Source organism: Lampris incognitus, chromosome 21 (assembly GCF_029633865.1).
Source record: "Lampris incognitus isolate fLamInc1 chromosome 21, fLamInc1.hap2, whole genome shotgun sequence".
In the NCBI taxonomy this organism is placed as follows: domain Eukaryota; kingdom Metazoa; phylum Chordata; class Actinopteri; order Lampriformes; family Lampridae; genus Lampris; species Lampris incognitus.
This window is the reverse complement of record NC_079231.1, coordinates 13,995,985-14,023,634: the sequence shown is the minus strand read 5'-3', so window position 1 is coordinate 14,023,634 and position 27,650 is coordinate 13,995,985. Positions and strand designations below refer to the sequence as shown.

At 45.9% G+C, this 27,650-nt stretch overlaps 1 protein-coding gene across 1 annotated transcript; it reads right to left on the bottom strand.

Moving 5' to 3' along the window:
• Positions 1-961: 961 nt before the first annotated feature.
• Positions 962-26,851, bottom strand: plcd4a (phospholipase C, delta 4a). Its single transcript, XM_056301074.1, has 15 exons — positions 26,827-26,851; positions 26,483-26,641; positions 25,135-25,363; positions 23,425-23,554; positions 20,110-20,341; positions 19,326-19,527; positions 18,455-18,599; positions 16,993-17,145; positions 14,424-14,591; positions 3,860-4,016; positions 2,414-2,530; positions 2,086-2,264; positions 1,825-1,957; positions 1,382-1,531; positions 962-1,059 (listed from the first exon to the last, which is right to left on the bottom strand). Exons 1-15 carry the CDS (start codon positions 26,849-26,851, stop codon positions 962-964), a joined length of 2,277 nt encoding a protein of 758 aa, XP_056157049.1.
• Positions 26,852-27,650: the final 799 nt, after the last annotated feature.

The following is a 27,650-nucleotide window of genomic DNA, read 5'->3' as shown; positions in this document are numbered from 1 at the left end:
GTTGGACTTGGCAGCTATCCTGCACAAATCTGTGTGATGCATTGCATGCATGTGTAGCACAGTTTTACTGGGGGGGGGGGGGAGCACACCTGAGCAACTATATCTGCATGAATTGTAAGGGGACTGCATTTATATAATAATTTTCTAGTCTACCGACCACTCAAAGCACTTTACAGTGTTTGCCTCACATTCACAACACACATTCATCCACTGATGGTGGAGGCTGCCTTGCAGGGCACCAACCTGCTCATCAGGAGCAGTTAGGGGAATCAGTGTCTTGCTCAAGAACACTTCGACACGCTCTCTGGAGGAGCCGGGGATCGAACCAGCGACCTTCCGATTACTAGACGACCCGCTCTACCTCCTGAGCCATGCCGCCCTGAGAAAAAAAACAACGTTTCAAAAAACGAAATCCATGAGCTGACAACTGAGGATGTATGTGTGTATAGCCCGAAGATAAATCTATACAATGGCCAGATAATGTCTTCTGAGGATTATCTGTGAATTGCTATGCCCTGTTTATGACAAATACTGATTGGGCATAATGCCTGAATTAAATATGTTGGTGGCACGTTCTTCTCCACTAAACAACACAGTTGCACGACAGCAGAAAAAAAACCATTTCTTCTACATATTGAAAGTACATCAAACATGAGCAGCAAAATTCAAGTAATGTTAATCACGCAAGTTCACCAGCAGTATATAAGCATGGGAACAGGTTGAACACACTCTATGGTGAACATAATTGAAATCACTCGGTATCCATACACTACTAATGCCTATATCCTACAAAAAACATTTGGCTTAGTATTTCTTCACATCAAATGAGAACATTTAATACTACTCTGAGAAACTATGTGTATTCCTTTTTTTTCTTCTAGCTCTTTTACTACTCGAAGTTGATGTCACTAAATGCTAAGCGGTAACTCATGTTCCTTCAATGCCGACACGGGTTGAAAGGTTAACTTCCGTCCAGCTCGGTGATTTTGATGTGCACAAATAAAGAGGAAGGATGGATGCTGGTTCCATCTTTGGACAAAAGGTGAATGTGACGAAAACCTGACGAAAAGAGAAGAAAAGTAATGATCATGAAAAAAAATGCTGTCCAATTTTAACAAGGTAGATGAACTCTGTCTTTCTGCATACATATCTCAGTGCACACACCCAGACACACGAGTAGGCCGCTAAATTTATGCAGTACTTCAGAAGTCCTCACAGAGCTCCTAATACACTTCTCTAGGCTTTGGGATGTGTACTATCTCAATCAAATCAAATCAAATCAAATCAAATCAAAACACACAAGTGGTTTTTATACAGTCAGACAAAGAACAGGCCTCATATGTCACATTCGGTCAGATTAGTTCAGCTTTCTCAACCTTACCTTGCTGAATACAGCTGAAAGGCAGTGTATACTGCCCAATAAAGTCGTTTTTGGATGTCTTGTCATAGTCCTCCACCACAAAGCGCACCAAGGCCAGTTCAGGGGTGTGGATGGTGAAACGCAGGGTGTCATACCACACAGGGTTAAACCCTGTTAATATGACAAATATGTCTTGTACACAATGTGAGCACTTATGTGACCCCCCCCCAAATGCTGAATTGTTGCAAAATATGCATAAATGGTGACGAGTATTGTGTCCTAGTTTTATGTGGAAACCACACTAGATATGAAATAACTAATCCATCCATCCATGCAGACATACATCCATCCATACATACAACCATCTATCAGATTTTGCATATGCTCAACTCTCCATTCATTCATTAGTTCATTACTTCATTCATTCATTCATGTGACTGTAACTACATGGGAGGTGACATTACCATTGTTCTCAATGTATCTGGTCTCCTGCTTGGCTTGGTCCAGGGGAACACCATGGATCTCCACCCTAACCAGCGGGTCCACTATGGAGCCCTCTTTGATGTTCACTTTGGGCAGCTGCTGGCCGCTGATAACCTTGACAACACATAAAACAACCACAAGCAGTGTCACAACGGATGGACTGGAAGGTAGATAAACGACTTGGTGGATGTTTTCCTTTTCTTTTTTCCAATAGTATTCCTTTTCTTCTTTTTTTTTTTTACCTGAATGGTGAGACTCAGAGGTTGGTAGTTGTCCCGGTCTTGGGGTGCCTCGGGGTCAAATCTTCTCTCGCCCTGTCTCATAAAGTCGGGTTTTAAGATGTAGCCACAGTGGCCATTTTGACTGAACAGACCATCGTTGAGATCCATTCCTTCCCCAGCAGTTTGGAAATTCAATGCAACTGAGCACAAAGAAGAAGAAACGACATTTATTTTAACCCCAAGGAAATACTGTTGTTCATGCAATCCTCTGTGCAATGCAAGGGTGCATGTGCCGACGCTCGCTTCAGACACAGTTGCATGACTTTCAGCACCTCGGACGTGCACCCACCAAATTGGCACCCAGCGTTCCACATTTCCTGAGGGTTAAAGTTGGAGGAATCCGTCCTGAAGCCGCTGGGATACACCCTTGTCAGCTGCCGGGAATTGTGATGCACAAATTCTGTGCCTGGAAGATCACAGCAAACAAAGTCAGTTAAAGAAAATATGTCAGAGATACTTTGTTATGCATCAATATCGTCAGACGATGACTGACGGTGTATAAGTCTAACGTATCTCTGCACAAACAAGGATATCCTCCTATCCCTCTGGGGATGAACAAACATCTCATTTGAATTAATTACAAGTGAAATACATTAGGCATGTATTATGAGGGATTTAAAATCAGTGCTAATCCATCAGTGTGTGACTAAGCTGGAACCCCATGAGACGAGGGCCGCTGAACTGAACTTGTCGTGAATCCTTCCTGATCTCCCTCTATTCCTACTTCGTTCATTTGTTTGCATGGTTACTAATTCTCCTGTCATTTCAGATCCTGCCATTCCCGCATGCCATACCATCACCTCCTTCCCTTCATCTGGTTTTCCCCACCTGCAGCTCATTCCCTCAATAGCCCCTCAGTATATATATACCGGTCCATCTCCACTAGCTCCTCGCCGGATAGTCTTTTGCATTACGCTAAGCCTTCCAGCACTGACTAGCCGATTCCTGAACGTCCCGTCTGAATTTCAGCCTGATTCCCTGGACTCCGATTCTCTGCCTGATCCCTGCCGGTTAAGTTTGCCTTCTCTGGAGTGTCCGGGTGGCATGGCGGTTTATTCTGTTGCCTAACTAACATGGGGATCACCAGTTCGAATCCCTGTGTTACCTCCAGCTTGGTCAGGCATCCCTACAGAAACAATTTGCTGTGTTTGTGGGTGTGAAGCTGGATGTGGGTATGTGTCCTGGTCGCTGCACTAGCGCCTCCTCTGGTCAGTCGGGGCACCTGTTCGGGGGGGGGGAGGAGGAACTGGGGGGAATAGCGTGATCCTCCCACACGCTACGTCCCCCTGGTGAAATTCCTCACGGTCAGGTGAAAAGAAGCGACTGGTAACTCCACATGTATCGGAGGAGGTATGTGGTAGTCTGCATCCCTCCTCGGATCAGCAGAGAGGGTGGAGCAGAGACCGGGACGGCTCGGAGGAGTGGGGTAATTGGCCGGATACAATTAAGGTGGGAAAAAAGGGGGGGAATCCCCCCCTCCAAAAAAAAGTTTGCCCTCTCTGATGGCTCTCCTGGTCCTGACCCTTACCTGTTCATTGGAAGAAACCTTGTGATCTTTGATTTCTTACCTGATCGTTTCTGTGTCGCGCCTGTGGGTTCTTACCTGGTCTGAGTCGGTGAGCATTACAGAATTTGCTACATTAACTATAAAATACATATTTCATGAGGATTACCCGAGAAGGGAATAGAAAAAAATTGATAGTGGATGGATGACTTTTTAATGTAAGTGACCCACCGGCGTCTCTCAAGTGTTTGCGAGCTTTGGATTCGGTGAAAGAGGAGACCTCATAAAACTTGGAGTGGATGCGGGAGTGCTTGAAACTGTTGAAGCGGACACTCTTGCAGTACACCACACAGTCTGAGAGCTCCTTAGACAGACGCTGCTTGGATTTCTAAAGGGGGGTGTGGGGGGGTGGACGACAAAAAAAAAAGCAGAACAGATCTAACATTAGTGTTGGGTATCGTTGGAAATTTAGCGATATTGATGCTGATTCTGGTACCTCTTATCGATACCGGGGCTCGCTTGTAACAACTAGACATCAACATATGTATAACAGCAGCATACCGAATAATGCACTGGAACATGCACAGATACTAAAAGCTTTGCTGCATTACTGGTTGCAATACTAGTTGAGACACAGACTTCAAACACATTTTCTGTAGAAAAAGCAATATATTGACCCTCTCTGGTGGACTGTGTGATGTTTCTTGGCTGACTGCACAACCCGCTGTGGAACATTGCTAACATTTAGCAAGCATTGTTAGTACAGACCTTATCAGTCCGGTCAGTACTTCCAATTTTGATATTGGTACCTTAAATGTATCAGTACTCCATCCATCCATTAACCAAACCACTTATCCTGCTCTCAGAGTCATGAGAGATGCTGGAGCCTATCCCAGCAGTCATTGGGTGGCAGGCAGGGAGACACCCTGGACAGGCTGCCAGGCCATCACAGGGCCTTATTTATTGTCATTTCACGCTAAATGCTAACGGATGTTCTTCTTATTGTGTAATTATTCTCTGACTTTGGTGGTAGCTCTGAATTCTATGAAAGAAAGCAGCAACTATGCTGCATTGGTAGCTGCAAGACTCAAGAGTGTATCAGTTCTCGTCACCTTTAAACAGATTTTCTGTAGAAAAATCAGCGTATCTGCCCTCTCCACCAGAGAGGGCAGATACGCTGTTTCTTTGCTGATTGCAAAACCCGCTATTGAAAATTGCTAACAGGTAGCAAGCATCGTTAGTACAGACCTTATCGGTCCGGTCGGTGCTTCCAACTTTGATACCGGTAACCTTAAAAGTATCGGTACTCATTACCCATCTCTATCTAAAATCCATTCAACCTTTCGGATGGCGAGAGGTCCAATGAGAGGCCGATGCAGTGATCCTACTTTGAGAAATTTCACATGACGTCTCATTTCATGCAAAACACTCGGCACTAGCCGAGTACTGGTAATTCCTTACTGGGAACGGTCGGTCTATCACTTTTAGCCATTTTCACCAGTAATGTTGATTCACTATATCCTTTTCCAAAAACTGTCTGCTAAGAAATCAAATTCACTTGTGAAATTCTGTATCTGTGTGAATCCACAGGAGCTGTTTCATTAGTCTCAAACCTTATACACAATGTCAGCCATTCTTGTCCCCTACTTTAGCTTCAAATCGCTGACCTTGAGGTACTTGAGGCGATTGGCCCAATATCTGACACCTGCTGGGGCAAACCCAGCTGATGCAAAGGTATCCCTCCATGGATGAAAGCGCTGAGTACACAGACAGTCTGAGACACCCCGTGGATGGTGTAAGCGATACTCGTCCTCCATGCCAGCCGAGAACAGCTCTGCTGCCAGGTTGGCTTCCGTCACTCCTGAGTTTGAAGAGGTGTGTGTGGGGTAAAACACCAGGACGGTACCGAGGCCCTCCGGGGTTTCTCCAATGCACGCCTGCCTGAGTCGCCGTGAAACGCGATCCGGCTGCTCCTCGCAGGTCCCGCGTCCACCAGACGGCCTATCTCTGAAGTCAGATAAGCCTGCGTCGAGGGCGCCACCGGAGCTCACATCACTGCTTGGGCCGACAGCCACCTCACCTCGATGACCGTGTTTGACTGAGGTCCCAGTGTGGCATTTCATGCTTCTCAGATGCTTATCAATAAACATGGCCGTGACCGCCAACTGACTCGTTTACACAGCAACTTTGGTCCTACCACTTTGGATGTTTTCACTGCCTAGTAATGGACTCATACCTGTGAGATATTCATAGATATCCTTGCCCTCAATGAATTATGATTTATGCATGGGAAAAATATCGAAAGGTATTCTCACTTAATGTAGTAATTTAAAGAGAACATTTAAACCAATTTTTCCCCCCCGGGGAGGTTCTGAGTAAATTGCTGCCATGTGGCAACACCATACAGTAAAGAGATATGTAACCCAAATCCATGTCACCACTGATATTATCAGTCCTGCCCTTCCCATGTCCACGGGGACCTCTGCTATTAGGAAGACAAAGACAGAGTAAGAGGCGCTACACTGTTTAGCGAACACAAGTGACTCATGACCACAGTTAACCCTGTTTAGAAGATCAAGTGTCCTGTTTTAGAAGAAACTGTGCCCCACAACCTTCACATCACCTAGCCCGGCCTGTCACACTGCTGGAAGACAAGACGCGGTGATGCCTACTGTCCTCTACTGCTCTCTCTCTCTCGTTGCCCTCGTTTCCCCAATTTCTATCTATCTATCTATCTATCTATCTATCTATCTATCTATCTATCTATCTATCTATCTATCTATCTATCTATCTATCTATCTATCTATCTATCTATCTATCTATCTATCTATCTCACGCATTCCCCTCTCATCTAATTGCAGATTGTCTCTTAAAGGCTGTGTTCATACAACATCTGTCTCTTATCTCTGTTTCCTCTTATCTTTTTCCATCTTTCTGCTTGCCGTTCTTTCTTTCCTTCCATCTTTCTTCATCTTTCTCTCTTGAAATGTTCATCTGTACCCATCTACCTCTCTGCACACATGCCCGTCTATCTCGCTCTCTCTCTCTTTCTCTCTCGCTCAGCATGATGCTGTAAGTAGATCACCCAGCATGGCCTTTAGTCCCATGTATCTTTGATGGGCGATGAGAAGGGTTAATGCAATCCTTTTCCACTGGATAACAAGTTAGCGCTATTCCGCCCACTTTGGGTGGCTTCATTTCAAACAAGCAACGAAACCCTGACGAAATCCATTCCTGCAAGAAAACCTTTGTGTTTTTTGGTACTGAGGAGAGGAAATGCAGAGACAGCATTAAAATATCCAGACTACAAGGCTGTGTTGTGGATTTACACCCATGCAATGTTGCAGATATTACACACGGCATCCATTTGACAAGGACACCGGTTTGGCAATTTTGAGACCATTTTGGGTCATCTAACTAGATCAGCTTCTCCACAGGTTATCAGTTCACATTATTCTACACACGGTCTGATTTCATCATCCCTCTCGTCATCATCACAACCTCTGATCCATTCTGACTATTGTATTGTGTGCATAATGTATTTCACTGAAAACACCTACTATACAACCCTTACACAGCACTTCTCTGGAGACCCTTTCCTTTGTCCATTTGTGGATACCTGCATGCTTCAACCTTTACGTTAGCTTAACTGAAACATTTCTTTCTTAAACACTCAACCATCACTATCACAAGCTAAATTCACAAAGCTTTTTTTTTCCAAAGTCAAAGGTCATTGACAACAGTCAACAGTTCAAAGTTCACAGTCCATGGAGTCCATATTGTCAGAACAGTTCAAGCAGTCCATCAGTAACATCCAGCTGATGCATGACTTGAGTACATCACTGTCGGTCCCTGACAGAATGAAGATAGCCATGGTCCTCTGTACTGTTCATTCAATGTACTCAGCGTATTTACATACACTGGGTTGTTGTGAAGTTCAACAAAGCAACGACTGGGGCGTCCGAGTGGCGTGGTGGTCTATTCTGTTGCCTACAGATCACCGGTTTGAAGCCCCAAATTATCTCCGGCTTGGTCGGGCGTCCCTACAGACACAATTGGCTGTGTCTGCAGATGGGAAGTCAGATGTGGGTATGTGTCCTGGTCGCTGCACTAGCGCCTCCTCTGGTCGGTCGGGGCGCCTGTTCGGGGGGGAGGGGGAACTGGGGGGAATAGAGTGATCCTCCCACGCGCTATGTTCCTCTGGCGAAACTCCTCACTGTCAGGTGAAAAGAAGTGGCTGGCGATGTATCAGAGGAGGCATGTGGTAGTCTGCAACCCTCCCCGGCTCGGCAGAGGGGGTGGAGCAGAAATCGGGACGGCTCAGAAGAAAGGGGTAATTGGCCAAGTACAATAGGGGGGAAAAGGGGGGAAAAATAAAAAAAATTTTAAAAAAACAAAGCGATGACTGGGTTAACCCAAGCTGTCACACGTTAGAATCTCTATGGGTCGCCTCTCTCTTTGTGACCTCCATCCCCGTGTTTCAGGCCAGGGTGACCCTTGGCTGTCATGCTGGTCACTCAAACCTGCTGTCCCTGTTTGATACACAGTCTCTGGATCTTCTGCCCTCTCCTCAATGGCAAGCTCCTCTGCTGGACGCTCAGGTCTGAATTCCACTACATCAGGATTAAGTGCAGGCTGTCTCACAGTTTCAGGGCAGACAACTGGTTCAGGTCCCTGTTCTGATGCCTGTGTCTGTGGACCCCGTAGTACTTCTCCTCATCCGAGCTCTCCGAATCCTCAGATGTCTCTACTGATTCCAGTTCTCCAATCAGTTTTCTCTGACCACAGTGTTTCTGTTTTTGTACTGCATTTGGGACTGGATCTCCCAGTGGTAAAGCACTGGACTATCTTTTCCCTTTTGGGTGATGTATACCTGATCCTGCCAATACGCTCACAATTTCCAGGCCCTGCCCGATCTGGCATATTCCTAACAAGGACCCTGTCTGCAGCCACAAGTACGGCGCAATATGCTTTACCTCTTCCTGCAGTTTTCTGGATCGTCCTGGATGCGATGTCATCTGCCTCCTTCATCTGCCGCTGCCAGTTCGGTGCATACCAATGAGATCAACTGGTAAGCGAGGTGTTCTCCCAAATAGCAAATGAGAAGGAGAATAACCGGTAGCCTCACTTGTCGTGCAGCCGTGGGCATGAATGACTTTATTCAAATACTGAGCCCAGTTTTGCTTCCTTTTCCTCATCCAGGGTTCTTAACATGGGCAACAGTGTTTGAGTAAATCTTTGGGCCAGGTTTCCCTGAGAGTGGTATGGTGTACTTTTTGAATTTATGATGCCAGTGTACATTTGCAGCTTTCCGAACCACTGGTTTTCAAATTCTTTACCTTGACCATGATGTATTTTTGCAGGGAAGACAAATCTCTGAATGAAATCATTGAGGATTTTGTCAGCAGCGGTCTTGCCAGATTTGTGGTGTGGTGGGTAGGCCTGTGCAAACTTGATGAAATTGTCAATAATCACTAAAATATACATCCTCCCCCCCGTGCTTTTCAAGATTAAGGTAATCAATTGAAACCATTTCAAATGGCGCTGCTGCAGACACATGACACATGGGATCTCTGCCAACAGTGTTTGGTTTCTTCATTTGCAGACTTTAGTTATGAAATGTTCAATGTCATCTTGCACCCCAGGCCAACAGAATCTATTTCTAGCCAGATTCACAACTCTCTCTACCCCTAAGTGACCCGTCTCAGCATGCAGATGCTTGTAAACTAGTTCTTCGTAATGTTCTGGAAGTACTATTAGAGTACGAGTTTCTGTGTTTCATTTTAATAGGCCTTCTTTGGACACAATAAGCTTTTTCCATGCGTGCAACAGCTGTCTGACTTTCACTGGCTCTTGACTCATTGTTTTACTGTCTTGTTTTGCACCCCCCTTTTTCAGTTGCAATACCCTAGCTATGACTGGATCTCGCAGCCGAGCTTGTAACAATTCATTCACACACATACACACATCTGTTCCGTGTTCTCCCTCCCCAGCTACACCCTGGACTGCAGAGTTCAAGGTAGCGGCTTGTTCAGTACATTAACCCATGTAGTCTTCTATGTTCAGAGGTGTACGAGACAGGAAGTCTGGGTCAATGTTGAAGTTTCCAGGCTGGTACTGCAAAATGATGTTGAAGTCTGTCAGCTCCGAAACCCACCGATGCCCAGTTGCATTCAGCTTGACTGTCATCATCACATAAGTGGATTAATGTCACTGTAAATAGCTACTGCAGGTGCATGAAACAGGTAGTCCCTGAAACGTTCTGTAACTGCCCACTCCTGGGCTAGAGACTCGAGCTTTCCTGAATGCTGCCTGTAATTTTTCTCTGCAAGTGTCAATGTACGTGAACCATATCCCTTCCTGCCTTCGATACTGCACAGCTCCTCATCCCTCCTCTGGAGCATCAATGTGCAGAATGAATGGGTCCTCGAAGTCTGGTAATCCATTACAGGGGGGTTAGTAAGTACCCTGGTGAGATACTTACTCTAAAGCACGATGGTGGACAGGTTTCCAATTGACCTTTTGATGTGGTGGTGCTTATCCTGCTCTTTTTGTTGTTGTTTTCCCTGACATCCTTGCCCTCATGATTTGGGACTGACTCCTCAGTCAGCAGGTTGGTCATACAGGCATCTTGCATGGCGAGAGAAGTCACGCTCATTGCCCCTGAAGTATCCCAGGAAGCCTAGGAGTTTCCTCAATTCCTTGACATTTTTAGGTGTCTTGTTTTTTAATACTTGCACGACTGCAATTTCTTTGTCATCCATTCTGTAGCCCATCTTATAATTCCATCATCATTCTGTTGTCCTCTTTCAATGTTGTATTCTGTAAATTGTGTTTTATCCTGAACACACAACATCCATTGCACATCTGTCCGTCTTGGGAGTGAGATCCCTCCTCTGATGTTCTCCCAGAGGGTTCGTCCCATTTTTTTCTCCCTGTTAAAGGTTATTTTTTAGGGAGTTGTTCCTTATCTGATGCGAGGGTCTAATGGCAAGATGTTGTGTCGCTGTAAAGCTCTCTGAGGCAGATTTGTGATTTGTGATATTGGGCTATACAAATAAAGTTGACTTGACTTGACTTGACAAGGACACCGGTGCGGAAAGAGTTCATTGCTTTATTCTTATGTAAGGTTCAGACATGCGTGAACTTCACCACAAGCTGAAACGTCTCACTCTTGATTGATCAGTGGGGCAGCAGTCTTCAGGTCAACATACAGTTCACTACTTTGACGCTGTTCTTTTACAAGAAGGAGGCTATTTTTGTACTGAAATTTCTCAATCAGAGATGTATGACTTATCACTTAGCACTTATCACAAATTTCATCTCTACTACTAATATTATTCTTCATTCAAGTGCGCCTGACTGCCCCCACTGGCCAACTGCATGTAAATTTAGTTAAAGAAAAAATGAATGAATGCAGTAGTGCTGCAGGTGAATAGCATGCACTGCATAGTAATAGTATATAATGTGACATTTCAATATTTTGCAGGTCCTACACAGAGAACCATTTTTCGTCGAGTGAATAATTTTGAATAAAGTTACGTTGTCAGGTGCCTGAGGGGTTGTGTTTTATCGTGCGTTCAAAAGGCAGCAAGGGGTTCATATTTTAAAAAAAGAAAACCTAACAAGCAATTACACTAGAAAACCTTTGGTTTTTTTGGTACTGAGGAGAGGAAATGCAGAGATGGCACTGAAATATCCAAACTACAACGCTGTGTTGTGGCTTTATAATTCAAGTGTCATTTTCCTATGCAATGTTGCAGAGAACAATTTTTTTGTCATGTGAATAATTCTAAATAAAGCTTCATTGTCTGGCTCCTGAAGGGTTGCCTTTTATCGTGCGTTCAAAAGGCAGCCGGGGATTAAGATTAAAAAAAGACGTACCTCAGCCGTGGTGGAATTTTCCACGGAAAGCATTAGAGATTATAGAGTACAGAGTGCGGCAGACTGGGAGGCATTATATGAAAGACGGGGGGAGAAAGATGACAGCTGGGAAGAGCAAAATGGAGAGAAATGGAGAAAGTGCAGCACAGAAACCCGCTCTTACATGACATACATTAGGATAATACAACACCTCAGAGGTTAAGGAGTAACTAAAACCCTGGACCATTTTAGGGATTCTGCTGACATCTACATGTAAAGGTTAAAAACATGGCAGCTGGTCTTGGTACTCTGTGATGTTAGCATAGCAGGATAAACATAGCTGCAGATCTATCAGCATTGACAGACAGACCGACAGAGCCAGCACTAACAATTTTCAATAGTACTGTCAGTGCTGGTTCATCCATCAGAGCCATTATTAGTGTTCTTATCTGCAGCTGTGTTTATCCTGCAATGCTAACATCACGCAGTACCAAGACTAGCCTGCCATGTTTTTAATAAGAGTCCTGCATGGGACAAAAACTCCAGGCCTGGCCAGCCCGGCCTGGCTTGTGGTGTCCAAGCCCTAGCCGAGCCCCAGCCCAACAAAGCCTGCCATTTTTCAGCTCGACACCAGCACCAATATGAATTTAAGCTCTCTCTGATACATGCAAACACACACACACGGCATGGTCAACTGTCACGTGTAATGCACGCATACATTATAATATAATCAATACATCAATATTTCATACAGTGTGCTCTGCACATATACATATGGGAGGTTAAATGAGCCAGAGTCCAACCCAAGCCTGATCTATAAAAAAAAAGAAAAAAAAAAGAGGCCAGGGCCAACCCCGAATCGACTCAGCATGCCAGGACCTGTCAGGCCCCAATGGGCTTAAAGACCTCTAGCTTTTAACCTTTACATAGTTTTTAACCTGTAGATGTCACTAAACTTACTAAAATGGTCTGGGGGTTTAGTTAATCTTTAAAACTGATTCAGTGGGATTAAGAGTCATGGCAGCACTCTCTTTTCAGTGAAGAAAATAGGTTTTGTTGCACTTCGTTATGGTTCAGTATGTTTTACGTTAAGATATGTATTTTGAAATGAAAGGCAAAAATAGGAATTGGGATGGAAATAAAAAAACAAAACAAAAAACAATAACTGCCAGTAGCTGAGGTAGCTGTTGCTTCTGGATTTAAAGCTGCTATGAGGTGTTTTGTATTTTTGTGGGCTTTGTGCCCCTGTGGGCCGCACTGTGGCGCAGCGATTAGCGCGGTCACCTCACGGCAAGAAGGTCCTGGGTTCCAGCCCTGGGGTAGTCCAACCTTGGAGGTCATCCCAGTTTGTCCTCTGTGTGGAGTTTGCATGTTCTCCCCGTGTCTGCATGGGTTTCCTCAAGGTGCTCCAGTTTCCTCCCGCAGTCCAAAGACATGTAGGTCAGGTGAATCAGCCGTACTAAATTGTGCCTAGGTGTGAATATGTGTGAATATGTGTGTGTGTGTGTGTGTGTGTCGGCTCTGTGATGGTTTGGTGGCCTGTCCAGGATGTCTCCCTGCCTGCCAACCAATGACTGTTAGGAATGCTCCAGCATCCCTTAGACCCTGAGAGCAGGATAAGCGGTTTGGATAATGGATGGATGGATTGATGCATGGATGTGCAGCTGCACGGTGGCACAGGGGTTAGTGTGGTCGCCTCACAGCAAGAAAGTTCTGGGTTTGAGCCCCGGGGTAGTCCAACCTTGGGGGTCGTCCTCTGTGTGGAGTTTGCATGTTCTCCCCGTGTCTGCGTGGGTTTCCTGTGGGTGCTCCGGTTTCCTCCCACAGTCCAAAGACATGTAGGTCAGGTGAATCAGCCATACCGAATTGTCCCTAGGTGTGTGAGTGTGTGAGTGTGAGTGTGAGTGTGTGTGTGTGTGTGTGTGTGTGTGTGTGTGTGTGTGTGTGTGTGTGTGTGTGTGTGTGTGTGGTGTTTTATGGCCTGGCAGCCTGTCCAGGGTGCTTCTCCGCTTGCCACCCAATGACTGCTGGGATAGGGCCCTGAGAGCCGGATAAACAGTTTGGATAATGGATGGATGGAGGTGCCCCTGTGGACAAAAGCGGTCGTGTTTCACCGAAGAACGGCATCGATGTCGCAAAGATCTCCATTCACCCTCTTGTAGCTCACCTATTTGCTTCTAAGAGAAGAACGAGAGATGTGCTTGTGTTTTAAAAACACAGCTGTTTGCAAGATATACTGTGAAGATGTACACCGCCTGTGTGCCGTAAATCGTTTTGTCAGATTTTGCAGGGAATCCCACCCGGAGACAAACATTTGGAGTCACCAGCATTTGGAGTCATTATAGGTATAGTGATATCTAATTGTCTCACTGATGAGCTCATTTGCATATGTTGGTCATATAGAGGCACAAAAATTAAATTGAGACTGATAAATAAACTGGAAAAAGTCCTCATAGCAGCTTTTTGTAACCCACTACTATGCTGTGCTGTCCTTAATACCCATCCACCTTTTGGCTGTTGAAACAGTGGAACATGCACAGGAGTCACCTGGGCCAGACAGTCAGTGAGGATTTTGAACTAGAAAACACTAATTCAGCAAATTAAGTTTCAAATCGTTTGCCTTTAATTAAACGGAGTGCCATTCATTTCAGGGCTGCGGAAGAGCACATTCATTTCCAGCCACGCCGTCAATCAGCTTATTCTAAGAGGCGTTTCAACCACAAATTCAAATCCACTTCCTGTAATGGCTCGGTGTTGAGGACATATCAGCGGGCTAGAGATAATTCAAATAGAGTGGAACTGATCCACAATCTGGATCCTGCGCCCAATTTTAGTCCGGCGCACCAGACCATTTATAACAAGTTGTCTGGGGCCCGGGTAAACAAGGCCTTCCGGTGTACCTGTTCACTTGCCAACTAACCAACTAGCCCACCTTTGCCTTGCGGCGTATGCTTTCGCGGTGGAGGTTGTCCTCGTCGATGTCAGCCACGTCCTCTTCGTCGCTGACCTCCGCAGTGAGGGAGTCCTCTGACACTTCGTTGAGACTCTCCTCAAGGCCTCCGATCTTCTTTGCCTTCAGCAGAATCTTGCCCTTTAGATCCTGACAGGAAGGTGGAGGAAATTTTATCAGCGTCACCTTCGATTAACAGCTTCATCTGAAATGAATTTTGGTTTTAAATGAATTTTATTAAACCAAAACCGATGCAACGCATTAATGTTTTCTCCACAGCACCAGAAGGAAAACAAAAGTGGCTCCTATTCCTTATAGTGGATACCTGCACTGCTGATTTAATGCTGGAACTGGAAACAAATATGTAAGGTTGTGTGTCCAGCATTGAGACAGTTTTTTTTTTTTTTTTTAAAAATTTCAAAAAAATTTCTTTTTGGGGAGGATTTCCCCCCCCCCTTTCTCCCCAATTGTATTCAGCCAATTACCCCCCTCTTCCAAGCCATCCTGATCTCTGCTCCACCCATTCTGCCAATCTGGGGAGGGCTGCAGACTATGGGAGTCACCAGCCGCTTCTTTTCACCTGACAATGAGGAGCTTCACCAGGGGGACGTAGCACGTGGGAGGATCACGCTATCCCCCCCCACTTCCCCCTCCCCCCTAAACAGACGCCCCGACCGACCAGAGGAGGCACTAGTGCAGCGACCAGGACACATACTGTCAGAAGTGATAGTGGTTATAGCTGCCTTTTTCCCTTGTCTTTCCTTACTTACTTGGGCTGGTTTTCCCTGAGAAGGGATTGGAGGCGTGGTTAAGCAGGTTTTATAACAGGACGCCACTGTGAGGCGCGGGTGCGTCTCCTGGAGTCTGTTAATGGCGGGAGGTTGCATAAACGCCTCAGGATACGCCGCTTGGAAAACGCGGTACAGGTTCACGCCATTCCAGCTTTGAATGACTTTGAAGAAGACCGAGTTTATTTTATTTTCGAGGCTCCATCCACCATCAACCTAAACTGAACTAAAACTACCAAGACAGTGTCCGCTGCTTACGGAAGCCGAGACCCCCGCGGCCGAGGCCTTGTCGGAGGGAACTGCTAACTGCTAGCCTGCTACCACGGTAAGCTAGCCCACCTCCGCTATTTCTCTCGTCTTGGAAATCAGTCCTCCTTCTTGTTTTTTCCCCTCCGTTTCCATCTTTTCTACGCAATCCAGGTTAGGATTAGTATTGCGTGTTTAACCCTTAACCCCTAGACCCGAGTAGTCCGTAACACGTACCCACATCAAGCTTCCCACCCGCAGACACGGCCCATTGTGTCTGTAGCGACGCCCGACCAAGCCTGAGGTAACACGGGGATTCGAACCGGCGGTCCCCGTGTGGGGAGGCAACAGAATTGACCGCTACGCTATCATGACGCCCCAAAATTGCCATTTATTATCAAATTTCCTTTCTCTTATGATGAAAGACAGACGACTAGAGGAAACGACGAGTGGAGTCAGACGCGTCGACCGACGTAAAAGAGAAGCAGATTGCGTCCAACGTCATTACGTTACGCTGATATTTATTTATTTATTTATTTATTTATTGCTGTTGAGTACAGGTGAAAATGTGCCAGCAAACCCAGTATTGGGCTCAGACGACGCATATCACACACAAAAAAATGCCCGTTATATTCTGTCCCACAGGAGGAAAGAGGAACAATATTGTGGCTTTTAATAATTCAGAGTGCAGCCGCGGCATGTGCACACAGATCATATGGCTGCGTGGGCTGGTGGAGAAAGTGAGGGTGCACTCTAGCTCAGCGTCCTATATTCTGTCTGTCTATTCAGGGATCAGACTGCCCAGCCAAGCAGGGGATAGCCTCCATTAACAGCACAACGATACCGCTACCGTCACATATAGTGATAACGGCATAATGATACCGGTACCATTACCTATTACGGTAAAGACAACGACTCGCGTTACTTCACTACCCATTGAAGAAGCAGATCTGCGATGAATAACAACATAAAAAAAGAAGCAAAAACTGATATATTGATATTGACTTTTCTTAGCATCGATGACAGCGGTTGTGGTGCAACTTTTTTTTTGTAAATGGGCTGAAATGAAATTGGCATACTCTAAAATAGTCCCCTGGTTAATCAGTTTTAACTTGCCTTGACTTAAGGTAACCATTTTGTGCAGAAATCTTGTAAGGAACCTGTCGGGTTGTCAGTCTCACAGAGACTTCATAAAACAGGTCTGGTATGTCATGAAAGGTGCTGTGTGTAGTCAGCCTATTTCAGCCTTCCTGAGGCGTAAATACCATGATATGACGAGTAAATGTCATAATATGCCTGGTCTTATGATTAGCCTAATTTGCCGAATGTGCCCTACATTGCTTTGCAGTGCGGCTCCTCTAATTCCATACACTGCAATGTTGATTATGAAATGTTATATTGTTCACCCCTAGTGCAGAGAGCACAAAACAGCTGTACAAACCTTAACATTGTCAAAGCAAGTTTCTCATTGAATATGAGAGACAGTCTGGACGGCAGGTGAGACCGCCAACCCTCACCTGAGGAGACGGCAGGCTGATGGGGACCTTGCCGTCCAGCGTGTTCTTCAGCAGCTTGTTGCCGAGGATGCTGTTCAGGTGTTGGGCCATGACTCTCTGCTGCTCAACGCTGCAGTGGTTCTCCATGGACAGGATGACCGGGTACTCTGATACCTGGATGGGACAGGGGAAGAGGGAGGGATGGGGGTAGGGTAAGTGCAGGAGGGAGGGTGTAACCTAACACCGCTGCTCATTATCATGGGGGGGGGGAAGCTAATACTCCCGCTGCCCTTCACCTATAGGTTCTGCATAGCTGGGATCAACAGGCCTGATAGCCCGACTGGCGCCTGGACAAGGGTTCGTGAGCGAGGCCACAAATTTCAGTTGTGGACAGACGCTCATACACACCGACAAACCTTTGACAGGTACATCAGCGAACCTGGCAGCTTGACACGGGACTTGTCCTCTGTGGCAGATGCCTGGCGAGTTCGCTTCACGTGGTTACGTTCTCAGATATGCCTTTGGATATCGTGACAGGGTTGTAGTCCCACTCATGAATATCCAATGAAGTGCTGAGCTGTTTGTTGATACAGCATTACAGCACAACAATGAAAGCAGAATGGATGGCGATGCTAACATGACAGGTTCACAAAAGGTTCTTAGTCTGCGTGAGCTGTCATTTCAAAAGCCTCTGCCGAGATCGGTTTGATCATCAACCCTGTGTGAGTTGACCACTTCGGCCTCACAGACCACAAGTTGAAAGCACTGAGTTTCAAAACACCACATACCCTTTTTTGGGGGGGAGGGGATTTTTCCCCCTTTTTCTGCCCAATTGTATTTGGCCAATCACCCCACTCTCTGAGCCGTCCCGGTCCCTGCCCCACCCCCCCCGGCCGATCCGGGGAGGGCTGCAGACTACCACATGCTTCCTCCAATACACGAGGAGTTGCCAGCCGCTTCTTTTCACCTGACAGTGAGGAGTTTCCCTGAGGGGGGGGATGCATAGCACATGGGAGGATCACGCTATCCCCCCCCCCCCAACCCTGAACAGGCGCCCCGACTGACCGACCAACCGACCAGAGGAGGCACTAGTGCAGCGACCAGGACACATACCCACATCCGGCTTCCCACCCGCAGATAGTCAATTGTGTCTGTAGGGACGCCCAACCAAGCTGGAGGTAACACGGGGATTCGAACCGGCGGTCCCCGTGTTGGTAGGCAATGGAATAGACCACTACACTACCCGGATGCCCCCAACATACCCATTTTTGAGGAAAAATTAAATTTAACTGTTATTATATTGTCCATTAGCCACCTAATATCCTCTAAATTGCACCAGATATTCCTTCCATCTCATACTGTCAGCCACACTCATGGAGTATTTTAAAATGATATATGTCTTGTTAAGGAACGGAACCCCCTCAGGTGTGGTGTGGTTTTTGTAAAAATCAGCGGTGCATTTACAAGATGGCCGACGCTGTACCTTGAAGGCGTAGTTGTTGAGCACGTTGACCACATCTTTGAAGAGGATCTTGGAGGTGAAGGTGTGTCCGTGGTAGACGATGGGCTCTCCGTTGGCACCATCCCAGCAGTCCACCTCCACACAGCGGCAGCCGCGCTTCAGAGCCCTGAGCAGCAAACATAAGTTCATAGGAGGACTCTGTCTGTCGCTAATGCTATAGTTTAGCACATTTAACCATGCGGTAATGACCAAATGAAATGGATTTAATTAGTTTTAACTCATGCAAAGTCATAAAGACTCAGTTAATGTGATGTTAACCTGTGTTGGTCCTGCTCAATGGACCATGTTGGACCAACCATTAGACAGAAGTGCAGCACGACTTTGAATGTTTGATATCCATGAGGGCTGAACGACCGCAATATACATATATGCAATAGCCACATTGCCAAGGGTGCAATATTATGTAAAGTTGTTTTGTTTTTTTGTTTTTTTTAATACTGTTCAGCCCAAAAATCCATCGAGCATCAAGGAGCCCCACATTCTCAGATACTGTATTGAAAACCACAGCAATAAAGTACTGGAAAAATTAATATTTCTGTTAGCGATAGCGATACTGCACCAATTTTGCAGTACCTATAACTGTGTCAAATAACATTTTAAATGCAATGGTAATTATAAATAATAGATAATAATGATGATTAAATAATAATAATCATCATAGACTGTGTTTAAAGACCCAAAGCAGTGTCACTAGCATCCCATTTGTTTACACTGGAACATCAGAGCTATTCGATCCATTTCTAATAGACCAGGCCCAAGTAAGTGAAAAAGACTATCTGAGGTTTGGCTGTTGGGCCAATCAGTGTTGGATAGAAAGACAGTGTCCTGCTACCTGATGTACCCCTCCACGCTGCTTTGTCCTCGGAGCTGGTCTTCCATCAGATAAGTGTTGTGGGAAGAGGATATAATATAATGGCACAGCGGCTGGCTCATGTCCTGGAAGATGCCCCGCTGCCGGGGGTTGAAGATGGAGCCTTCAGCCGAGCCCAGGTACATCAGGAAGCCATCAAATGTCATAGCGTTCATCATCTTGGCTAAAGAAAAAAAAAATAAAGAAAGCAAAAGGTCAGAGCCCACCCCAATACTGATTTTTTTTTCCCTACATTGTCTTTACATTACCAAAATCTGGCTGAACAAGATTTTTGTCATGTTTTGTATTAATTATGAATCAGATCTGGGATCATTTTGACATCTGACCTGTGGGTCAATGGGGGAGGGGGACTTACAAAGATCATGAGCAATGATGAATTCAGCATCTAGTCAAGTTACTGCAAACTGTAACAAAAAAGTGAATACTGTGTGTCCAGTGCCACTGTTAGGGATCAATATAACTGAAGATTTCAAATGGCAAATAATTGTACTGAGACACTTTGTATTCTAGTTGAATTATTACTATGTAATCTTATGTTTTCAAGATGAAGAAGTTAACATGGTCTGGAAATCAAAAGTGTGCATGTATCTTGTATGTAAATTATTTGGCATTTATTCAACAAGGTGCTGGAAATAACTTTGTTTTCACCAAAGGTACCCAAAAAGCATGATTGAAACAGTATTTAACTTGAGGTATCATAGCTGGTATCATTAGCTTGAATGCGACATTAATACCCATCATGCACCTGTGTCAGAGGGCTCGTAGAGATCAATGAGCCGTTCGGCATACTGCTGAACATTGCCTCCTTCCAGCTGCTCCTCTCTCAGGAATTCCTCCAGGTTGCTCTGGGAGAGCTTTTGGCCGTCGCCAGAGTAGTCCTGGAAGACCCTCAGCACATCTTCCCGCTGGGTCAGCATCTTGTAGAACAGCACAAACTCATCATCCTCCAGCGTCCCCGACTGTGACTTGTCGGCCATCTTGGAAAAGAAAGAGAGAGGAATGCGGGTTGATGGACGGTTGGAATGAAATTCCAAGGCTCCTCAGAGCGAGGTGGGAATGCTGGGCCTTATTTTCATTCATTGATGCAAATGTAAAATAGTCTATCATATCTATTAAATAAGTGTCCAGGTTAGTTTAGTGCAGTTCAGTTAGATTTTCTTCGTTTGGGTACTGAGGAAAATGGACACAGATTATATGAGGGAAAACAGCAGTCTATCGCCTTCTTTGGAGAAGGCAAGACCTTACATGCATTTTCCCTAGTGCTGGGCATTATGGAAAATACTATCATATTAATCATAGGGAATTTTATATGATATCAATATACAAATATACAAATCCAAACATACCATAAGCATCCAACCAAGGTTGATGCCATTGAGCTGTTTGGTAATGTAAAGTATAAAATGAAATCAAGACTAGTTTTCAAGTAATACTCCCTCCAATATTGCAGACCTCATTTTGTGAGAAATTTTATAGTGGATTTGAAAGGATGCCTATCGCGCTGTCCCCCGTGCAGCCCTGGGACTCTCTGATTCATCTTATCCCAACCTACAGGCAGAAACTAAAATCTGCAAAGCCTGTAGTTAAAACTGTGAGGAAATGGACCAATGTGTCAAAACTGGAGCTCCAGGCCTGCATCGACTGCACTGACTGGAGTGTTTTTGAGGCTGCATCTACAGACCTGGATGAACTTACTGACACTGTGACATCTTACATCAGCTTTTGTGAGGACGTGTGTGCCTACCAAAACTTTCTGTATCTTCAACAACAATAAGCCCTGGTTCACAGCAAAACTCAGGCAGCTTCATCAGGCCAAAGGAAGCCTACAGGTGTGGAGATCAGATGCGGTATAACAAAGCCAGAAATACCCTCACAAAGGAGACCAGAGTGGCATAAAGGTACAACTCTGACAAGTTGAAAAACAGGTTTTCTGTCAATGACACATCGTCGGTCTGGAGAGGTTTGAAAGACATTACCAACTACAGGAGACCACCCCCCACACTGCAGGGAACCATCAACTGGCTGACAAGCTAAATGGGTTTTACTGCAGGTTTGAAAAGCAAACTTTCACACCGCTCACCCTCTCCAGCCACAACACACAACCAACTACACTCCCTGCTAGCCACTCTCCCTTCCCCACCGAACCCCCACCCACACTCAGGATGTGTTGAGGACATGCACCAGCTCTTCCAGAGACAGAAGACCAGGAAGGCACCGGGCCCGGATGGTGTGTCACTCTCCTGTCTGAAAGTTTGTGCTGACCAGCTGGCCCCTATTTTCACACTGATCTTCAACAGATCACTGGAGCTGTGTGAAGTCCCCTCCTGCTTCAAGAGCTCCACTATCATCCCTGTCCCCAAGAAACCCCATATAGCAGGATTAAATTACTACAGACCCATTGCTCTAATGTCTGTGGTCATGAAATCCTTCAAGAAACTGCTGTTGGCCCACCCGAAGGAGCTCACAGGCCCCCTGCTCGACCCCCTGCAGTTTGCCTACCGAGCAAACAGGTCAGTGGATGATGCAGTCAACATGGGATTGCACTACATCTTCCAATACCTCGACTCCCCAGGGACATACACAAGGGTCCTGTTTGTGGACTTCAGCTCGGTGTTCAACGCCATTGTCCCAGATATCCTCCAATCCAAACTCACCCGGCTCACTGTATCAGCGCCCATCTGCCAGTGGATTAAAAACTCCCTGACAGGCAGGAGGCAGCTGGGGAAAATCACATCCAGAACCTGGACAATCAGCACTGGCACCCCCCAGGGATGTGTGCTCTCCCCTCTACTATTCTGCCTCTACACAAATGACTGCACCTCAGGTGACCCGTCTGTTAAACTCCTGAAGTTTGCGGATGACGCAACCATCATTGGCCTTATCCAGGATGGTGACGAGTCTGCATATAGATGGGATGTCGAACAGCTGGCCCTCTGGTGTGGCCATAACAAGCTGGACCTGAACATGCTCAAAACAGTAGAGATGACAGTGGACCTCAGGAGGAGCCCCCCCCCCCCACCATACTCAACAGCATGGTGTCTGCGGTGAAAACCTACAGATTTCTGGGTTCCACAATCTCCCAGGACCTAAGGTAGGCATCCAACATAGATACAATCATCAAAAAAGCCCAGCAGAAGATGTGCTTTCTCCACCGGCTCAGGAAGTTCAACCTGCCTCAGGAACTGGTGATTCAGTTCTACACTGCAATAATCCAGTCTGTCCTCTGCACATCCATCACTGTCTGGTTTGGATCTGCCACCAAATAGGACAGGGACAGACTACAACTGACAGTTAAGTCTGCAGAGAAAATCATGGTTGCCGACCTGCCCTCCATTCAGGACTTATACATCTCCAGACTCAAGAAACGGGCAGGCAACGTCACTGCAGACCCATCACACCCTGGTCACAACCTGTTCCAACTCCTCCTCTCTGGTAGGTGCTACAGAGCATTGCACCCCAAAACAACCAGATATAAAATCAGTTTCTTTCCACGGGCTGTCTTTCTAATGAATGCTTAACACTGTCAAATAAATCCGACAATTTTGTATATACTGCACTGTACATTGTACGTATACTGGTACACTCTGTCATGTCATCTACCTCAGGCATGTATGTAAGTAACCTGCTAACATCTATTTCAGCATCTCTGATATATTCTCTGCACCATTGCACTTTATTGCCTCTTATTTTGCCTGTGTATAGTCAATCCTTGTGTATATATCTGAAGATTGTTGTGTTGTAGTGGTGTTATTCTATGTTAAGTACACTGAGAGAGCCACGAAACCGGAGTCAAATTCCATGTATGTGCAAATCTACATGGCCAATAAACATGATTCTGACTTCATCATGTGACGCGGTCATATGACAGCATCACATGACTGCATCTGAATTTCACCTTAAGATAATACCACTGAACAATGACATAAACAATAATATTTAATTCTTGCCCAGCCCTGATTTACTTAATTTATACAACATATAAAACATGAACTAGGATATTTCCACGGTCCTTTCATTTCACTTGGGGCTGGCTGTGGCCCTTCAGCGCTCAGGCTCTCACCGTGAAGAGACGGTGAGCATGGTGTTCGTTCATGTCCACGTTCATCATCTTGAGCAGGTCCTGCACTTCTTTGAAGTTCATCCGGCCATCATTGTTCTTATCCGCCTTCTTGAACCAGTCACCGATCCATCTGGGAGCCCTATTAAGGAGACTACCATGCAAGGACAAAAAGACTCCGTGAAGAGCAACAGGCTGACTTCTCATGTGTAGCCTGCTGGGCAATATGGAAAATATCGTCATGATAATTTTAGGGAATTTTACACAATTATTGATCTATATACGTATATCACAATATCTGCTTACATATGTAAAGATTTCTCATTGAACCGTTTGGTAATGTAAAATATAATATCAAACCAATTCTAGTTTTCAAACAATACTCCCTCAAATACTTAAATACTTCATTTTATGAGAAATTTTAGGTAACAGATTCTCTTTGTCATTAATTCCGATGACAAAATTGTGTATGACTATATGATGACAACATCAGCATCTCATTCTTTTTTCTTTTTGACCCCCCCCCCCCTTTTTTTTCTTCTTTCTTTTCTTTTTTTTTCTCTCCCCAACTTCATCCAGCCAATCATCCCCACTCTTCTGAGCTGCCCTGGTGGCTGTTCCACCCCCTCTGCCGATCCGGGGAGGGCTGTAGACTACCACGTGCCTCCTCCGATACATGTCGCCAGCCACTTCTTTTCACCTGACAGTGAGGAATTTCACCAGGGGGACGTAGTGGAAGGATCACGCTATTCCCACAATCCCCCCTCCTCCCTTTAACTGGTGCCCCGAACGACCAGAGGAGGCGCTAGTGCAGCGACCAGGACACATACCCACATCCGGCTTCCCACCCGCAGACACGGCCAATTGTGTCTGTAGGGACACCTGACCAAGCCGGAGGTAACACGGGGATTCGAACCGCCGACCCCCGTGTTCGTAGGCAACGAAATAGACCGCCACGCTACCTGGATGCCACAGCATCTCATTCAAATACCATTAGAAGATGAATTATTGCCCAGCTCCAAATGTACAGCAATCACCCTGCACATTAACTCACTTTACCACAGTCGCCCCTTTCCCTTGCATATCAATAAAGCCTTTAAAGGACCATACCGCTGTTTTTTGCTTGTTTTAGCCCATTTACTACATATTACATTGCTCCTGACCATTTTCCAAAGCATACCATAGTTTTTTTTAGCTTGTTGAATAAGTTCCGGCCTTCCCAGTTTTCTTTGATTTCAAACATTGAGGTGATAAAGCCACCTTACGATGTTCTGATTCTCCAGCTACCATTTCTGACACCATGAAGAAGTCACTGAAGTTTGAATTTCTCAAAACAGTCAACGTTCTCAACTTTATCATCCAGCAACCGCAACGTAACTGACGAAAAACAAAGATAGCAAAATATGTTCACTTGGATGGATTATCTAAGTTCAAGTCTCTGCAAGTTAATTTTTCATGACATACTGAAATGAATGGAAACCGATGGTTGCCTGCAAGACAGAAAAAACACATTCAAAAATCCCAAAACCTACGACAAAGTACACACAGCTCCTACTAAAACATGCAAAAAACACTGGTATGGCCCTTTAATCACATCATAAAACCAAAGGGTTGAATTGACTGGGGAAGGTGGAGTAACACTACAGCGGATCAGCATCCTTTCTAACCTTAACCCACCCGTCTACACCCCAAAGGTCATTGTCTAAGGGATACTGGTCCAGTTTCTCCCTCTCGCCCATGTTCTCCAGGTTCTCGATCAGCTTCCTCATTCCCTGGATCCAGGACTGGGCCTCGTCAGCAGACTCGGCCACCAGGTCCAGGTTGCCGCGGCGCCCGCGGAACACCAGCGTGAAGCAGCGGTTCGGTGGGAACTCATCAGCGATACTGAGCAGGATCTCCGACTGGTGGCCCTCCCTCACCGCCTCCACGTCGCTCACTGAAACTGGATGCCGAGACAGAGACGATGTTCAGAGTGGCCCCGCAGTAGACAGTGATCTTAAAAGCATAGATTAGTGAGACGTCTACCTCCTGAGAACATCTGGTTTATATCCGCTCTAGCCAGATGTTCTCTTTTTGTTCACATTGCATTGTGTTTCAATGGATGAAATGTGCGACGTAAACAACATTTTTACTGATTGGCTGGTTGTTTCTTTTTTCTTTTCTTTTTTTGGATCCCCCCTTTTTTTTTCATCCCCAATGGTACTTGACCAATTACCCCACTCTTCTGAGCCATCCTAGTCGCTGCCCCACCCCCTCTGCTGATCCGGGGAGGGCTGCAGACTACCACATGCCTCCTCTGATACATGTGGCATCGCCAGCCGCTCCTTTTCACCTGACAGTGAGGAGTTACACCAGGAGGATGTAGCACGTGGAAGGATCACGCTATGTATGCCCCCAAGTTCCCCCTCCCCCCTGAACAGGTGCCTCGACCAACCAGAGGAGGCGCTAGTGCAGCGACAAGGACACATACCCACATCCGGCTTCCCACCTGCAGACACGGCAAATTGTGTCTGTAGGGACGCCCGACCAAGCCAGAGGTAACAATCCCCGTGTTGGTAGGCAATGGAATAGACCACCATGCCACCTGGACGCCCCCCCCCCCCCCATTGTTTATCCTACTGCCATACACATAGGGAAATGCTCTCCCTACCCGCTCCTTACTTCAGCCATGAAATACTCCATACAAATATGAATACACTTCTTCTTCTTCAGTATTCCTCCAGCATGCAGAGTAGTCAGCCATCTCACTCAGTCTAATGAGGCAGTTAATTTGGTCGTATGACAACATGAATCAGGATCATTTTAATGGGGGCTCGACTAAGCTGATGATAATAACCGAATTCTCAAAATAGCTCCACATCTACCCAAGTAGACCACATTCACCACGGTGACATTCTGAAGCAAATTCCCCAGAAATATTTTCTCAGGGTCTCGATCAGAGTCCCTCCTTGAATGTCAGTCTCGGTCCCTCGACCTCCGTTTCCCTTTCATTATCTGTATGCGTGGTATTTTGAGTTTGACTGGGCACCCGGGGCTCGGTATATGATGTCCATTTACTCACATGTGGAGTGGGTGTTCCCGGCCTTCTTGGACTTGTACCAGATGGTCATGCAGTCTTCCTGCAGTTTGAAGTAACGTTGCTTTTTCCATGTGCGTGACTTGATTTTCCTCATCACCGCCCCCACCAGCATGGACTGGAGGTTATCATCCCCCTGGACACCTTTGAGAGGGGGGGGGGAGCGAGAGAGAGAGATGGCTATCAGCTGGTCTAGATTGAACCAGCCATTAGCAGGCATGGAGGATTTTGGTATCAACAGAAAACGTGTACTGCATGTCCCAAAGTATGATTATTTGTTTGATTAAAACGACCCACAATCCCACTGCAGCAGACAACAATTAACTTACGGAGGCCACTCCCTGTGGAAGCCATTTGGGGTTTACTCAGGCTTCTGCCATCTGCAAAGAATAGCAACAGGGGCGGTCACTCGTGGAACAGTTTCAATAGGTCGCCCGTTTCACCATGAAAGTTGCAGTTTTCAAGCATTCGGGTAAAGCTTAAAGAATGAGTAAAGACATTATTATGGCAGTTGCATGGGCAAAAAATTTAAAAATTACCACAAATGTCTCCTTGTGACCTGGAGGATATATTACCAGGGCCCAGTACAGTATATGTACTGGCTTATGCCTTCAGCGAGGTGTTGAATACACAATAAGAGGTCAGGCAGTTGAACTCTGCTCTCAGTTTACTCAAAGAAAGAGGCCTCATCCATTGCATCTTCGATAGATATGGAAAACCCCGAACATGAAGAAGTCGCACACACTACCGGTACGCTTATCATGCATCTATCTATGCTGACGACTGCTCCACGAGGCATCAGCAGTCTTTTTGTTCAGCCTTCATCCTCCTTTTCCTGTTCACGGTGGAGCCGTGTGGGATATAGAGGCCGTCTGGATGCTCCTGTGCAGGACACGGTGTTTTCACTGCATTATTATTATTTTTTCTGCTCCGTCCGTCTGTTGTTGTGATGTGTGCCGATGTTGAACGCACTTAAGCCGACTAAGCTCTGCAAATCTCTGCGATGGCCCCACATTCCTTTCATTCATATAACCCAAACCCACTCGCCGAAGCGTGCTTGACCCGATTCATGTTGGAATGAGCGATTCTGATCACGGTGCCGATACCCTCGGCGGGGTTCCTGTGTGGAGAACCTGGATTGTAAATTATGACA